Source organism: Bombina bombina, chromosome 8 (genome assembly GCF_027579735.1).
Source record: "Bombina bombina isolate aBomBom1 chromosome 8, aBomBom1.pri, whole genome shotgun sequence".
Lineage (NCBI taxonomy): Eukaryota > Metazoa > Chordata > Amphibia > Anura > Bombinatoridae > Bombina > Bombina bombina.
In genome coordinates this window covers 258,415,613-258,432,561 of record NC_069506.1, presented here as the reverse complement: position 1 = coordinate 258,432,561, position 16,949 = coordinate 258,415,613, and the positions used below count along the sequence as shown (strand labels likewise).

The 16,949-nt window shown below is 43.0% G+C and overlaps 1 protein-coding gene across 3 annotated transcripts in view; it reads left to right on the top strand.

Moving 5' to 3' along the window:
• LOC128639107 (beta-1,4-galactosyltransferase 3) overlaps positions 1 to 16,949 on the top strand; it is a 443,577-nt gene that overhangs the window by 312,575 nt on the left and 114,053 nt on the right. For all 3 annotated transcript variants that reach the window (XM_053691263.1, XM_053691264.1, XM_053691265.1), the window contains 3 exons: positions 11,842 to 12,029; positions 13,929 to 14,051; positions 14,391 to 14,495. In XM_053691263.1, the coding sequence (XP_053547238.1) occupies positions 11,842 to 12,029; positions 13,929 to 14,051; positions 14,391 to 14,495 (416 nt within the window). The remainder of the gene's footprint in view (positions 1 to 11,841; positions 12,030 to 13,928; positions 14,052 to 14,390; positions 14,496 to 16,949) is intronic.

Sequence of the window (16,949 nt, the reverse complement as noted above, 5' to 3'; positions counted from 1 at the left end):
GTGGTATAAAACAAACAGTATTTATTTTGCAACGCGTTATTACTGCAAAATAAAGTTATTCTGGCCTTTCTGAGGTCTCACGGGTGGAAGGTGAATGAAGAAAAGAGTTCTCTCTCCCCTCTCACAAGAGTTTCCTTCCTAGGAACACTGATAGATTCAGTAGAAATGAAAAATTTTCTGACAGAGGTCAGGTTATCAAAGATTCTAACTTCCTGCCCTGCTCTTCATTCCACTTCTCGGCCGTCAGTGGCTCAGTGTATGGAAGTAATCGGCCTAAGAGTAGCGGCAATGGACATAGTTCCGTTTGCCCGCCTACATCTCAGACCACTGCAACTTTGCATGCTCAATCAGTGGAATGGGGATTACACAGATTTGTCCCCTCTGCTAAATCTGGATCAAGAGACCAGGGATTCTCTTCTCTGGTGGTTCTCTCGGGTCCATCTGTCCAGGGGAATGAGTTTCCGCAGGCCAGAGTGGACTATAGTCATGACAGATGCCAGCCTTCTGGGCTGGGGCGCAGTCTGGAACTCCCTGAAGGCTCAGGGTTCGTGGACTCAGAAGGACGCCCTCCTTCCGATAAACATTCTGGAACTGAGAGCGATATTCAATGCTCTTCAGGCTTGGCCTCAACTAGCTGCGGTCAGGTTCATCAGATTTCAGTCGGACAGTATCACGACTGTAGCCTATATCAACCATCAGGGGGGGGGACAAGAAGCCCCCTGGCAATGTTGGAGGTTTCAAAGATAATTCTATGGGCAGAGGTTCACTCTTGCCATCTCTCAGCTATCCATATCCCAGGAGTAGAGAACTGGGAGGCGGATTTTCTAAGTCTGCAGACTTTTCATCCGGGGGAGTGGGAGCTCCATCCGGAGCTATTTTCCTAGCTGATTCAACTATGGGGCAAACCAGAAGTGGATCTGATGGCGTCTCGTCAGAACGCCAAGCTTCCTTGTTACGGGTCCAGGTCAAGGGATCCCCAGGCAGCGCTGATAGATGCTCTAGCAGTGCCCTGGTCCTTCAACCTGGCTTATGTGTTCCCACCATTTCCTCTCCTCCCTCGTCTGATTGCCAAGATCAGGCAGGAGAGAGCTTCTGTGATTTTGATAGCACCTGCGTGGCCACGCAGGACTTGTATGCAGATCTGGTGGACATGTCATCCCTTCCACCATGGACTCTGCCGCTGAGGCAGAACCTTCTACTCCAAGGTCCATTCAAACATCCAAATCCAATTTCACTGCGGCTGACTGCTTGGAGATTGAACGCTTGATTTTATCAAAATGTGGTTTCTCCGAGTCGGTCATTGATACCTTAATTCAGGCTCGAAAGCCTGTCACAAGGAAAATCTATCATAAGATATGGTGTAAATATCTTCATTGGTGTGAATCCAAGGGTTACTCATGGAGTAAAGTCAGGATTCCTAGGATATTATCTTTTCTCCAAGAAGGATTGGAGAAGGGTTTGTCAGCTAGTTCCTTAAAGGGACAGATTTCTGCTCTGTCTATTCTTCTGCACAAGCGTCTGGCAGATGTTCCAGACGTACAGGCGTTTTGTCAGGCTTTAGTTAGAATCAAGCCTGTGTTTAAACCTGTTGCTCCGCCATGGAGTTTAAATTTACTTCTTAAAGTTCTTCAAGGGGTTCCGTTTGAACCTCTGCATTCCATAGATATCAAACTTTTATCTTGGAAAGTTCTGTTTTTGGTAGCTATCTCTTCGGCTCGAAGAGTTTCAGAGTTATCTGCCTTACAGTGTGATTCCCCTTATCTGATATTCCATACAGATAAGGTAGTGTTGCGTACCAAACCTGGATTTCTTCCTAAGGTGGTATCTAATAAGAATATCAATCAGGAGATTGTAGTTCCATCACTGTGTCCTAATCCTTCTTCAAAGAAGGAACGTATATTACACAATCTTGACGTGGTTCGTGCTTTAAAGGTTTATTTACAAGCTACTAAGGATTTTCGTCAAACATCTGCATTGTTTGTTGTCTACTCTGGACAGAGGAGAGGCCAAAAGGCTTCGGCATCTTCTCTTTCTTTTTGGCTAAGAAGCATAATCCGTTTAGCTTATGAGACTGCTGGCCAGCAGCCTCCTGAAAGAATTACAGCTCATTCCACTAGAGCGGTAGCTTCCACATGGGCTTTTAAAAATGAGGCCTCTGTTGAACAGATTTGTAAGGCGGCGACTTGGTCTTCGCTTCATACTTTTTCTAAATTCTACAAATTTGATACTTTTGCTTCCTCTGAGGCTATTTTTGGGAGAAAGGTCTTGCAGGCAGTGGTGCCTTCCATTTAAGTTCCTGCCTTGTCCCTCCCTTCATCCGTGTCCTAAAGCTTTGGTATTGGTATCCCACAAGTAATGGATGAACCCGTGGACTGGATACACCTTACAAGAGAAAACAAAATTTATGCTTACCTGATAAATTTCTTTCTCTTGTGGTGTATCCAGTCCACGGCCCGCCCTGTCATTTTTAAGGCAGGTGTTTTTTATTTTTAAACTACAGTCACCACTGCACCCTATAGTTTCTCCTTTTTTCTTGCTTGTCTTCGGTCGAATGACTGGGAGTGGCAGTTAGGGGAGGAGCTATATAGACAGCTCTGCTGTGGGTGTCCTCTTGCAACTTCCTGTTGGGAAGGAGAATATCCCACAAGTAATGGATGAACCCGTGGACTGGATACACCACAAGAGAGAGAAATTTATCAGGTAAGCATAAATTTTGTTTTTTTCTTGTTACAAATCACGGTTGGTAGTTTGGAGATTTACCAATTCTTTTGGGTTAGCAAAATAGAGTTAGAGAGTGTAGTATCTTCAACACCTTTCTTTTTGTCTAGTCCATACAACTTGCCAGGTAGACTGTGTATTTACTTCTACAGTTCATGCATTTTTTATGTGTATATGACTTGTTAGTGACCTCACTTTTGAAGCCCCCACCTTCAATCAAATGCTCACAGGCCGTACAGGTAAAGTTGCTACAACTATAGACACCTTTGAATCTAAGCCAAGAGCTTCCATCTTCCTGTGATAACGACTTCAATGGTGTGGGTGCCAGGATGTTCCCCATTGCGATCCCTCGCCTGAAGGAGCATTTACAACCTTCTTGTATTGTATCTTACTAGTGCATCATCAACTGCTAAGAGCTTGAAATGTCTCTGTACAATATTACAAATTTTATTATATTGTGTATTATAGTCCGTAACGAAATAGGTCCTTTCCTTAGATATTTCGGATTTCGTTAACAATTTTTCTCTTTCAGTCAGATTTACCTCCTTCCTCACTTTCACAATCTCATGTGGTTTGTAGCCTCTATTTCTAAGGCGGTCAGATAGTAGGTTAGCATGTGCCTCATATTGTTCGGGGTTGCTACAGTTGCGAAAGGGCAATTTGTAAGATTGAAACGCAACTGACCTAAAAACCTGTTTGGGATGACTGCTCCTGGCGTGGGGAAGGGTATTGCCTGTGATTGGTTTTCTATAAACTTCAGTTTCTACACCTATATTCGGTATGCCCTTGAGAGTTAAATCCAAGAAATTAATTTCAGATTTATTTAACTCAAAAGTGAATTCTAACCCAATATCGTTAACATTTAGCCAATCTACAAACTCTTTGGCCTTATCCTCAGACCCTCTCCACACCAGGAGCAGATCATCAATATATCGCCTGTAAAACTGTATATTCTGTCTATAGCAGTTCCAATCTCCATAGATGCAGGACAGCTCCCACCACCCCATAAAGAGGTTGGCGAATGAGGGCGCAAACTTGGCGCCCATTGCTGTTCCGCACCACAGATTTTCGATTGTATTCAGGTCTGGGCTCTGACTGGGCCATTCCAAAACTTTAATCTTCTTCTGGTGAAGTTATTCCTTTGTTAAATTGGATGTATGCTTTGTGGCGTTGTCATGGATAAAGATGAAGTTCCTCTTCTTGTTCAGCTTTCTAGCAGAAGCCTGAAGGTTTTGTGCCAATATTTTCTGGTATTTGGAACTGTTCATAATTCACTCTACCTTGACTAAGGCCCCAGTTCCAGCTGAAGAAAAACAGACCCAAAGCATGATACTGCCACCAAAATACTTCACTGTGGGTATGGTGTTCTTTTGGTTATATGCAGTGTTGTTTTTGCGCTGAACATATCTTTTGGAATTATGGCCAAAAAGTTTAATCTTGGTTTCATCAAACCAGAACACCTTTTGCGACATGCTTTTAGCAGACTTCAGATGTGTGTTTGCAAAATTTAGCTGGGCTTGGATGGGTTTTTTTTTTTGTAAGAAAGGGCTTCCGTCTTACCACTCTACCCCATAACCCAGACATATGAAGAATACGGGCGATTGTTGTCACATGCACCACACAGCCAGTACTTGCCAGATATTCCTGCAGCTCCTTTAATGGTGCTGTAGGCCTCTTGGCAGCCTCCCAGGCCAGTTTTCTTGTCTTTTCATCAATTTTGGAGGGACGTCCAGTTCTTGGTAATGTCACTGTTGCGCCATATTTTCTCCACTTGATGATGACTGTCTTCACTGTGTTCCATGGTATTATCTAATGCCTTGGAAATTCTTTTGTACCGTTCTCCTGACTGATACCTTTTAACAATGAGATCCCTCTGATGCTTTGGAAGCTCTCTGCGAACCATGGCTTTTGCTATAGGTTGCGACTAAGAAAATGTCAGGAAAGACCTACTAGAACAGCTGAACTTTATTTGGGGTTAATCAGAGGCATTTTAAATGATGGCAGGTGTGTACTGACTCCTACTTAACATGATTTTGAATGTGATTGCTCAATTCTAAACACAGCTACATCCCCAGTTATAATGCAACCATATTTTATTTTATTTTGCATGATGTACTGAGTCCACGGATTCATCCTAACTTGACAGGAAGTAGCAAAGAGAGCACCACAGCAGAGCTGTCCATATGGCTCCCCCTTAACTCCACCCCCCAGTCATTCTCTTTGCTGGCTCTAAGCAGGAAGACCCTATTCGGGCCTGCATTGAAAGAGATCATTTCAGAGATTACTGGAGGGAAGGGTCATACCCTCCCTCGGTTAAGTCAAATAAGACAAGGACCAAACAAAATAATTTTCGTTACTTTCGAAACTTCAAGAGTGGTCCCTCTACCTCTTCCCCTGCTGCAAAGCAAGAGGGGAACTTTGCTCAATCCAAGCCAACCTGGAGACCTAATCAGGCTTGGCACAAGGGTAAACAGGCCAAAAAGCCTGCTGCTGCCACTAAGTCAGCATGAAGGGGTAGCCTCCGATCCAGGACCGGATCTAGTAGGGGGCAGACTCTCTCTCTTTGCTCAGGCCTGCGCAAGAGACGTTCAGGATTCCTGGGCAGTAGAAATTGTAACCCAGGGATACCTTCTAGATTTCAAGGATTCCCCTCCAAGGGGGAGGTTCCATCTTTCTCAATTGTCTGTAAACCCGACAAAAAGAGAGGCGTTCTTATGCTGTGTAGAAGACCTTTTTACCATGAGAGTGATCTGCCCAGTTCCAAAAGCAGAACAGAGGCAGGGGTTCTACTCCAATCTGTTTATAGTTCCCAAAATTTTCATGCAGTTGCCTTTTCTCTTGCCTGATTGATTTAAGCGCCCTTGTTGAGTTTTTATTTGGTTGTGGATTTATTTTCTCAGTGAAAAAATATGCTTTTCTTTATAAATGGAAAGAGTCCACAGCTGCATTCATTACTTTTGAGAAATAAGAACCTGGCCACCAGGAGGAGGCAAAGACACCCCAGCCAAAGGCTTAAATACTCCTCCCACTTCCCTCATCCCCCAGTCATTCTTTGCCTTGCGTCCCAGGAGGTTGGCAGAGAAGTGTCAGAAGTTTTCAATAGTCTCTTATGGAGGGTAGTACTCTTCGGCATGGGACTGGAGTTTTAAGTAGTCCTGTCAGCCTCTCAGTGAGAGCATGGGTGAAAGGTAGAGTCCGGAGATGCAGGGAGAGTCTTTCTGCGAAACCATCCCGACTCATTTTAACAACTCCACAAGCAATTGGCGTTGATGAACTTTGCTTCGCTGCCTGCTTTCTTCTCTCAAGTCCATGGCAGAGGCGCTGCAACTATTGGTCACACTTGAAGCGCCGTGTTCCTGTTCCATGGCGTAGATTCTGGTAAGATCGTTTCATTTTACTTCTTCATGATTGTAACTCATTTGTTCCTGCGAACTCAAATGAAAAATACAGGCTCTCATTGGGACTCCTTTAGTATCTTGGAATCAAGGGTTAATATCTCCTGAGGGTGATTATTGAACAGGTTTTTTTTTTTTTTAATCATGTTTGTGGTTCAATCTGCTTATGTGTAGTGTTAACTGGGCTTGGGGCTTTTGAAACATAACTGCGCGTCCTTACGATCGGGCGTGCTTTTTTTGGACTTTACGGTACACCTTGTGACCGGGCGTGTTTACGTTCTGGTCTCCCATTTCTGCATTCCTGACTGTGTAACGACTGAGAATTCTAGTTCGCTGGTGTCTGGTTCATAGGAGGTGGTGAGTGCCCCAGCCATTGTGGGTGTCAGGCGCCGTTTAAATTGTTTTATATTTAGTAAATTTTTTGGTTTCCTTTACCCAGTTATGGAGGATGCTGATGTTGAGATTGTTCAACTTTCCCATTCAAATCAAGTCATGTGACGAATGCGAATTGGCCCCATTGACTCAGGTCAGTCAGTTATGTTCTTTAGGCCATTCTAGAGCTCCTTGTTCCTCTGGCTCGGGGATTCAAGGGACTGATGAGCCATTTGCCTCGGTGGGCCCTGTCCTCCGGGAGGCGAGCTCCCTACGACTACACATGCGGGTAACCCAAGTTATGTTTTTTCCTCCTCAGAGGGTGGATTGTTCCCCCCCAGAGGTTGTGGCACGTTTTCGCTTTTACATACTTTTGGTGCTTGCGCGTCTACAAAGTCCAGATATTTATTTGCGATTGTGTTCGTGCCCGATTGCTCCAGGTCTCTCGGCCACAGGAGGGCATGTGCAGTTCCCTGCGGGTGTAACTGCTCCTGAGTGTTGTGTCTTTCGTTACAGGCTGGCTCACCTTTGTGTTCTACTCGCACATTTTTGAGCTGTTTGGGGACCCTATCCTTTATCCGTTTATGGGACTCATCAGTCTCCTCCTTCGAATGGCTCACCTCGTTAGACATGGGGGGATGAAGTAATCTTTTAAGTCTTGTTATCGGGATCCTTCCCAGTTTTGTTGGAAGAACATGGTTTCCGTTAGGCAGGTTCTGCGGATCGTTCTGTTCTTCTTGGGCGTTAACCCTCGGGTTGCCTGTTATTTTATTTTATCCGGTTAGGATGAATTTTCTTTTTCATACTATGTTTCCTGCGGGAACTTAAAAATCTCTGCGATCGATACTAGCTGTTTGCTTCTACGGAAGTTGTTTTGGACACGTTAGTCCCATGTTTTTCTTCCTCTTTGAGGGTGGATTTAGCAAGCTTGGCAGTTATGACCCTGGTTGCAGGCTGGTCCTGCTTGGGTTCAGATCTTCTGTCTCGCGGCTTATTCAGACATGTGGCGCCTATTATTATACCTTGCTGGTCCGGTTGGGGTGACAAGTGCTCTTAACATTATTTATGTTCATGTTATTTGTTTAACAAGTTTCAGCTAAGCATTCTCAAGAGGACTTGTGGGTCCGTGCGGCTCTTGGGATTGTTTCAGTCCTCTGGTGACTGGGTCAGTGAATTTTGCTGCATCACTCTCTGTTGCTTCCGATACCCTCGGAACCTAGAGTATTCCTTCCCACGTGGTGGGAAAATTTGAGGGTTTAGCGGCTCTTTTCCCGCCGGTCGGGGCGGTGTTGCTTTAGGAAATTTTCCTTTTTGGACTTGTTTCTTTAGTGGTTCTCTTCTTCATGAGACCTCTGGGATTGTCTTCTCCTTGTGGATGGGTCGCCTTCAGGGGACTTGGATTCCCTTTGCGAGTTGGTTGTTCCTTTTTCGGGACATCAGACAGTGAGGGCTTTTTCTGCTCTGGTTAGGGGCCCTTCCCCGGTGTTGGGAATGCTCTGGATCTCCTCCTTGGGATAGAAGAGGTCCTAGTGGTTATCCACTCATATGGTTCAGGTATTGCTATTCAGGTGGCATCCAAACACATGTTTTACTGTCCTCTGACTTCAAATCTGAGGTGATGTGGAGGGTTGATGTTGCTCTGTTCGGGTGACTTGTCCTCACTGTTCCCCTTGTGTCTGGAGCTTGTGGATAGCTGGACAGCTAGCTCAGCATACTAATGCTCTGTGGCTACTCTGTACTGTAGCAATCCGAGGGTTGCTAGTTCGATCCCCGGCGTGGTCTACTCAGCCTTTCCTCCTTTCGAGGTTGATTAAATGAGCAGAGCCTTGTGGCCCTTAGGGGGATTAGCCGTACTTTCAAGCTCAGTCATGTTAATGTTGCTTGGACTCCTGTTAGCTCCAGTGTCCTCTTATGACCCTGGCTCTTTGGATTGTTGGGCTCCTGCAAGGGGTGGTCTCTTCTCTTTGGGTCGGGACTTGCAAAGGCTTCTTGCTCTTGTTATCCGGGTTATTCTGGATTATTTTCATGGGAAGTCTATTTTTGGATATCAGACGAGGGATTTATGTTCCTGGAAGATTGTTTAATCTAAACATTTGTGGGGCCTGGGCTTCTTGTCCTGATCTTCCGGTTGTCAAGGGTGTTACCGGACCTTATGATCCTAGGACTGGCCTGGGGGTTCCAGTTTCCGGGATACTTGGGCTTAGCCCTTGTTCTGGCTGTTCTGTTTTACAGCTTGGCCAGATTTACTGAGCTGGGGCTCCTTGGGGCTTGTCTTGTACCAACGATATGGTTCCCTTGGGACAGCCAACTAATGTGACCTGATGGTGGGCTTTCCTGCCTAGGAAACCGAAGGTTTTGCGCCTGGTATGTGTGCTAGCAAGATGGTGTTTTAAGGGGTTCTTTCAGTGGCCTTGTGTCTCCTCGGTTCTTCTTAGGACTTCCTATCTTTTGGACAGGTGTTTATCGACGCTCTCCTCTTCAGAGGGCTCATTGTTCTCCTTACGGAGGTGTGGTTCCTTTTTCAGGGGCCTCTCCTGTGTTTGGCAGGTTGGAACAGATGTTTTATCTGGTTCGGGGATTGGTCTGCTCTTTGAGTTGTTCCTTTCCATCTGGGGAGCTGCTGGCACCGGATTGAGACTTAGTCGGGTGCCTTTGCTGGATCTCTTTGGGTCTAACGCCTACTCGATTGTCTTAGGTTGAAGTGACTGTGTCCATTCTTCCGCCCTTTTGGGGGCTGGTCTTGGGGTTCTTTTCTGTTCCCTTACTTCAGATATGCCATTGCTTGGGCTGGTCCAGCTAGGTGTAGGATTTGAGATCTGTTGTTCATCCTCACGTCTTGGGGGTGCCAGTGGACCTTATTTTTAGAGGTTCTGGGCATCTTCCCTTTTGAGATCTGTGAGTAGGTCTGGCGGCCTGGAGTGGGGCAATCTGCTATTTTGTTCGGCTGCTTTTTCCTTAGGATGATGTTTTCTCCGTGTCTTCTTACGGATGGCAGCATGTTACTGGACTCGGATGTTTATATTTCTGAGTTTGCTACTTGTAATTTTTCTGTTTGCTCAGGCTCTGAGTTCTGACGTTTTGAGGACTTTGTCTTCAGCTGTTGCACGATATTTGGGAGATGATGTTCTCCTTGATGATGCTCAGTTGCTTCTTGTGGGTTCGGCGTCATCTCCCTTTGTTCTCGGGAGCCATTCGGGTCTCTGTGGACTTGGCCTTCTTTTTAAGGGGGCTTTTCCTTCATTGGATATTGCTGTACCTTTTTGGGTATCCCTTTGGTTCACCCTTGTTCTCTCTCTTTTGGGGATTTTGGTACTGTACTAGTATGGGTTGTCTGGGGACCGACTGCTGGGCGACGGTTCTCCTGGAGAAGTGTTGGCTCAGTGAGTCTGCTTTGCGGTCTCTAGTTAGGCTTTCGGACTCTCTGCGGGTCAGTGTCCTTGGGGCCTTTTCCTTCTAGTTTTTTTGCCCGGCTACAACGAAGTTTCCATTTATGAAGAAAAACTTAAATTATGCTTACCTGATAATTTTCTTTTCTTCAGATGAAAAGAGTCCACAGCTCCCCACCTGTATTTTTTCTGTGGGGCGTCTGTTTTTTGTTCCTTGTTCCTCTACAGACTGACTGGGGGATGAGCGAAGTGGGAGGAGTATTTAAGCCTTTGGCTGGGGTGTCTTTGCTTCCTCCTGGTGGCCAGGTTCTTATTTCCCAAAAGTAATGAATGCAGCTGTGGACTCTTTCCATCGGAAGAAAAGAAAATGATCAGGTAAGCATAATTTAAGTTTTTTTAAATCCCTCACTTTGTTATTACTTGTGGACTCTTGTTCCCAAGCGTAATGGATTGTGTACTCTCACCACCTGTATGAAAGAAAACATAATTTATGCTTACCTGATTAATTTCGGTCATGGTCGTGAGAGTCCACTAGATCCCACCCTTTTGTCTTTGGGTTTAGTAGTATTTATTTTTTTAGCACATCTTTATTCCCTGCTACTTCTATGGCTCTTATTCCTTTTTCTTACCTCATTTTGCTTGGCTATACGTTAGACTGAGGTACATGTGAAGTGGAAGGTTTTTTTTTTACAGCTCTTGGTTTGGAAAATCTTTGCCGCCTCCTAGTGGTAAGGAAGAATAATTCCCAGGAGTAATGGATCATGGACTCTCGCCACCATGAAAGAAATTAATTCATCAGGTAAGCATAAATTTGTTTTTATTGCAATAGTCAAACTCCACCCACTTTTTTTTAATTTTTTTTAAAGGAGCCAATCTGGTCCACAGACAAGGTTAGCCACTGTCATAAAGTTAGTATAAAGTACATTTTTTTGTAGTTACTACCTGACCAAGCCAATTAGGGACAGAGTTACCCTTGAGAAGTCATCCAGATGCATTTCAAGTCATAAACATTAGAAATTGCTAAATTTTCAGAGTTCAATTACTTGATAGGGGGCAAAATAAAGCATAATGCAAAGTGGTTTCGTTATGTATAACTGAGCATTTTATATAAAAATCTTAACGGGTTTTAGTCCATTCAACTTCCACAGTTACAATATAATGTAAGGAGGCGTAGCCTAATAACATTTCATAGACAAACTCTACTTCCTCAGAGGCCTCTATTAAATGGCCATTATACACCAAATTTTTCTTTGCATAAATGTGTTGTATGTGATCCATTTATATAGCCTATCTGGAAATGATTTTTGTAACAATGTATAGTTTTGCTTATTTTTTAATAACATTGTGCAGATTTTCAGACTCCTAACCAAGCCCCCACAGTGTCAGAAGTAGACGCACTAGTCCAAGCTAATGCTGGTTTCTGTTTGTATAATCTGTCTTTTAATAGGGAGGGGGGGGGGAGTGACAACTATCAAACACTTTCCCTGGGTGTTCCTGCTATCCTAATCAACAGTGCTAAACTGGGAGCTTCTAAGTACGTTTTTAAAAGGTTTTATACTGGATTTTTAGATCAGTATCTCTGCATACTCTTCTTTAGTAGTGTCTATTACATGCAGTTATATGAAAATTGGTGTATACTGTCCTTTTAAAGACATATCAGTAGTTGTACATAATTAAAACACACATTAAAATTAATGCATGCAGTCTTTTTTTTTTTTTTTTAATCGTCGGACAGTGTTTCCCAACCACGGTCCTCAAGTACCCCCAACAGTCCTGGTTTTCATTATAGCTGAACCAGTGCACAGGTGAAGTAATCAGCTGATTATTTTACCTGTGCTCTAGTTCAGCTATAATGAAAACCAGGACTATTGGGGGTACTTCAGGACTGCGGTTGGGAAACACTGGACCATCTTTTCGGAAAATGTAACATGTGAACAGTTCTCAAAAACTGATCCTATCTGTATTATCAGGCAGGTAATAGTACCTTCAATCGTGCAAAACTGTTGAATGTAGGCTTCAAGGAAGCCATGAAGGATGAAGATTGGGACTGCATGTTCTTCCATGATGTAGACCTTATTCCTGAAGATGATCGCAACCTCTACATTTGTGACCGGTTCCCCAAGCATGCCTCTCTTGCCATGGACAAATTTGGATATAAGTATGTATTTTTGCTTTTTAATGTTCTAACAGTCCGTCTTTGCAGATAGGTTTATTTCATTAAAGGGACATGAAACCCAAAAGGTTTCTTTCTTGATTCAGATAGAGCATGCGATTTTAAACAATTTTCCAATTTACTTCAGTTATCCAATTTACTTCATTCTTTTTGTATTAGTTGTTGAAAATGCAGACATGTTCAACTCAGGATCAGCAACAAATTGTCTCACATCAATCCCTGCCTTTATATCTCCCTTCTATACTATTGTTGGTCATTGCAATAAAAATGACAGCTAAAGAGTAACTGATTAAATAGAAGAAACTGACTGCGATCTGCTACTAACCTTGTGTTCTTTTGTTTCTTGTACATTTGCTTACAATTAGTGTCACTAATATTCTCATCTGTAAATCAGAGCAAACATAAACTGAATTGTAGGCGAGTTTACCATTGCATGGTTAGTATTGGCACGTTATGGGTGCATTTCTACATATTACTTTTGTGCACTGAAATGATTAACTTCATAAGTCACCTACTTAGCCGTTTCCTCATTTGTTCCACACTGTGAATCTTAGAAGCTTTAACAGTTTTGTTTACAATGGAAAATATTGGCAAAAAGTCTTGTGTAGACTTGTCCAAGCCAGTTTTCTTCCAAGTACTGCATTATGCAGTTTGCTTATAAAATAAAGACCCATTAGTCTACTGAAAAGGTACACGGACTGGCTTTGAGGTAACTTGGCATAAACCTTTTACCTGCAATGTTTTCATAAAACTTTATTATTATTAATAAAGGAACCTTAAAGTCAAATATTTTCTTTTATGATTAAAGGGACATGAAACCCAAATGTTTTCTTTCATGATTCAGATAGAGAATACAATTTTAAACAACTTTCTAATTTACTTCTATTATCTAATTTGCTCATTCTCTTGCTATAATTGCTGAAGGAGCAGCAATTCACTAATGGTTTCTAACTGAACACATGGGTGAGCCAATCAGAATCGATATATATATATATGCAGCCACCAATCAACAGCTAGAAACTAGGTTCTCTGCTGCAAGTGAGCTGGCCTAGATAAACCTTTCGGCAAACGATAACAAGAGAAGAAAGCAAATTAAATAATAGAAGTAAATTGGAAAGTTGTTTAAAATTGTATGTTTTGTCTGAATCATGAAAGAAAATTTTGGGGTTTCATGTCCATTTAAGATAGAGCATGCAATGTTAAACAACTTTCTACTTCCATTTTCTAATTTGTTTTCTTTGTATCCTCAGGAGCAGCAATGCTCTACTAGGAGCTGCTTGGTGGCTCCACATGTATACCTCTTTTCATTGGCTTACCCAATGTGTTAAAGGACCAGTAAAAACAGTAGATTTGCATAATCAACAAATGCAAGATAACAAGACAATGCAATAGCACTTAGTCTGAACTTCAAATGTGTAGTAGATTTTTTCCTGACAATTTTAAGTTATGTCTATTTCCACTCCCCCTGTATCATGTGACAGCTATCAGCCATTCACAAATGCATACACGTACCATGTGACATCAATCAGCAATTCACAAACGCATACACATTTATTCTTGCACATGCTCAGTAGGAGCTGGTGACTCAAAAAGTTTAAATAAAAAGACTGCACATTAATGGAACTAAATTGGAAAGTTGCTTAAAATTGCTGCTCTGTCTGAATCATGAAAGTTTAATTTTGACTTGCGTGTCCCTTTAAGCTAGCTACAAGTACTACATTACTGCTCCTTCAACAAAGGATACCAACAGAATGAATCACATCAAATTAGATAACAACATTCGAAAGTTGTTTAAAATTGTATGATCTGTCTGATTGAAAATTTTGTTTGGTTTCATGTCCCTTTTAAGCATACAACATTAAGTGCTTTTTCCCTCTGTTTCAGGTTGCCTTACAAGTCGTACTTTGGAGGGGTCTCTGCCCTCAGTCCTGAGCAGTACATGAAAATGAATGGATTTCCCAATAATTATTGGGGATGGGGTGGAGAAGATGATGATATTGCTGTCCGGTAAGATTTTCATAAATACATCAATACTAATTCATTCCCTTGGCAGAAACCTGTTGTATTATATTCTACAATGAGAGAGTTACTAGTGCAAGTCCCATTATAGCTGAAGGCTGATCCCCAATCTCCATGATAGCTTTAGACCGGTCACCAATATATTTATTTATTATTAGGTAAAACTATTTGGTAGATTGCTAGGAATTGAAGTAAAATTAAAGAAACTTATCTCATAAAAAATATTATAATTTGAAGGTAGTCAGGAAGTGGAAAATATCTCACAGTAATCTTTTTATAGCTATGCTTCAGCAATCTGATTGTAACTTCCTTCTTTTTTTTCCACAGAGTTGCACTTAGTGGCATGTTGATATCTCGGCCATCAGTACAGCATGGGCGCTACAAAATGATAAAGCATGGACATGACAAAGGAAATGAGCAAAACCCCAAACGGTAAGGCTAGCCAGCCCCCATACTCGTTCAGACACCCTTTTTCATGTATTATGTTGCACATTTCTGCAGTTAGAATTATAAAGTTCTAAATTGTATTTTCTTCATAAATGGAAAGAGTCAACAGCTGCATTCATTACTTTTGGGAAATAAAACCTGGCCACCAGGGGGAGGCAAAGACACCCCAGCCAAAGGCTTAAATTCTTCTCCCACTTCCCTCATCCCCCAGTCATTCTTTGCCATTCATCCCAGGAGGTTTGCAGAGAAGTGTCAGAAGTTTTCGATAGTCTGTTTTGAAGGGTAGTACTCTTCGGCATGGGACTGGAGTTTTAAGTAGTCCTGTCAGCCTCTCAGTGAGAGCATGGGTTAAAGTTAGAGTCCGAAGATGCAGGGAGAGTCTTTCTGCGAAACCATCCCTACTCATATTAACAGCTCCACAAGCAATCGGCATTGACGAGTTTCGCTGCCTGCCTTTTTCTCTCAAGTCCATGGCAGAGGCGACGCTACTATCTGTCACACTTGAAGGGCCGTGTTTCTGTTCCACGGCGTAGATTCCGGTAAGATTGTTTCATTTTACTTTCATCATGGATGTATTGTAATTTCAACTGTTTATCCGAGAGAGGGGATAACTTTAACATAGGGTCTTAGTGAGGCTCCTTTTTGTATCTAGGAATCAAGGGTTAATATCTCCTGAGGGGGATTATTGAACAGGGGGGTTTATAATCATGTTTGTTATGTGATTCTGTCTGCTACTGTGTAGTGTTGCTTTTGCTCATGGCTATTTTGGAACATAACAGCCTTTGTCTAGGGACGCGGCCTTTTCGGTCAGGCACGCTTTTGTATGAACTGCCCAGTTTACCTTGTGACCCCATTTCCGTTTTTCTGACCGCGTGGCGACGGAGAAATCCTGGTCCGCTGGTGTCTGGTTCTCTGGAGGCGGCGTGTCCCAGTTATGGAGGATGTGTCTGATTCAGACTCTATTTCTTGCAAAGAATTTGAACTGGCCCGGGTGATACATGCCCATCAGTTATGTTCCAAATGCCAGTTCTTAGAGTGCTCTGTTCCTCGGGATCGGGGAATCGGGTACCCACTGAGTCATCTGTCTCTGGGGATTCTATTTCTCACAAGACGAATTCCCTACCATCAACTCTTACTACGCATGCAGGTAACTCAAACGCTACTTATCCTTTCTAGGGAGTGTGGCCTGTTCCCACCGGAGATTATGACACGGTTCCGCATTGCCATATTGCTGGCGCATCTGCACCTCCCGGGAGTGTGCTTACGATATTGTCTGTGTTTTGTTAACCGGGGCTCGTCAGGCATGGCATCGCCTGGTCCAGTTCAGCCTTCCGGGAGAGCGACTGCCCCTGATGCCTCAAAGGGTCAACCTTCAGGGCCTGTGTTTCCTTTTGTTCCGGCAGAGGTATGTTGTGCCTTTCATTATAGACTGGCGCACCTTTGTGTCCGACTAAGGCACGTTTTTGGCGTTGCTGGAGGATCCCACTATTAATGGGTCTGGGGATTCTCAGTCTTACTTTTCAACTGGCTTGTATACATAGACATAAAGGGATGAAGTAATCTTCTTATAGTCTTTGTTATTGTGTATCCTCTTTCAGTTATGAGCTTGGAAGTCTCGGACCCCTGTTGGGCTGGTCCTGCGGGTTTGTCCGTTCTTCCTGGGCGATAACCTACGGGTTGCCTTATCTTTTATTTCTTTCATGTAATTAACAAGAGTCCATGAGCTAGTGACGTATGGGATATACATTCCTACCAGGAGGGGCAAAGTTTCCCAAACCTTAAAATGCCTATAAATACACCCCTCACCACACCCACAAATCAGTTTTACAAACTTTGCCTCCAAGGGAGGTGGTGAAGTAAGTTTGTGCTAGATTCTACGTTGATATGCGCTCCGCAGCAAGTTGGAGCCCGGTTTTCCTCTCAGCGTGCAGTGAATGTCAGAGGGATGTGAGGAGAGTATTGCCTATTGAATGCAGTGATCTCCTTCTACGGGGTCTATTTCATAAGGTTCTCTGTTATCGGTCGTAGAGATTCATCTCTTACCTCCCTTTTCAGATCGACGATATACTCTTATATTTACCATTTCCTCTACTGATTCTCGTTTCAGTACTGGTTTGGCTTTCTACAAACATGTAGATGAGTGTCCTGGGGTAAGTAAGTCTTATTTTCTGTGACACTCTAAGCTATGGTTGGGCACTTTATTTATAAAGTTCTAAATATATGTATTCAAACATTTATTTGCCTTGACTCAGAATGTTCAACTTTCCTTATTTCCAGACAGTCAGTTTCATATTTGGGATTATGCTTTAATTATCATATTTTTTCTTACCTCAAAAATTTGACTTTTTTCCCTGTGGGCTGTTAGGCTCGCGGGGGCTGAAAATGCTTCATTTTATTGCGTCATTCTTGGCGCGGACTTTTTTGGCGCAAAAATTCATT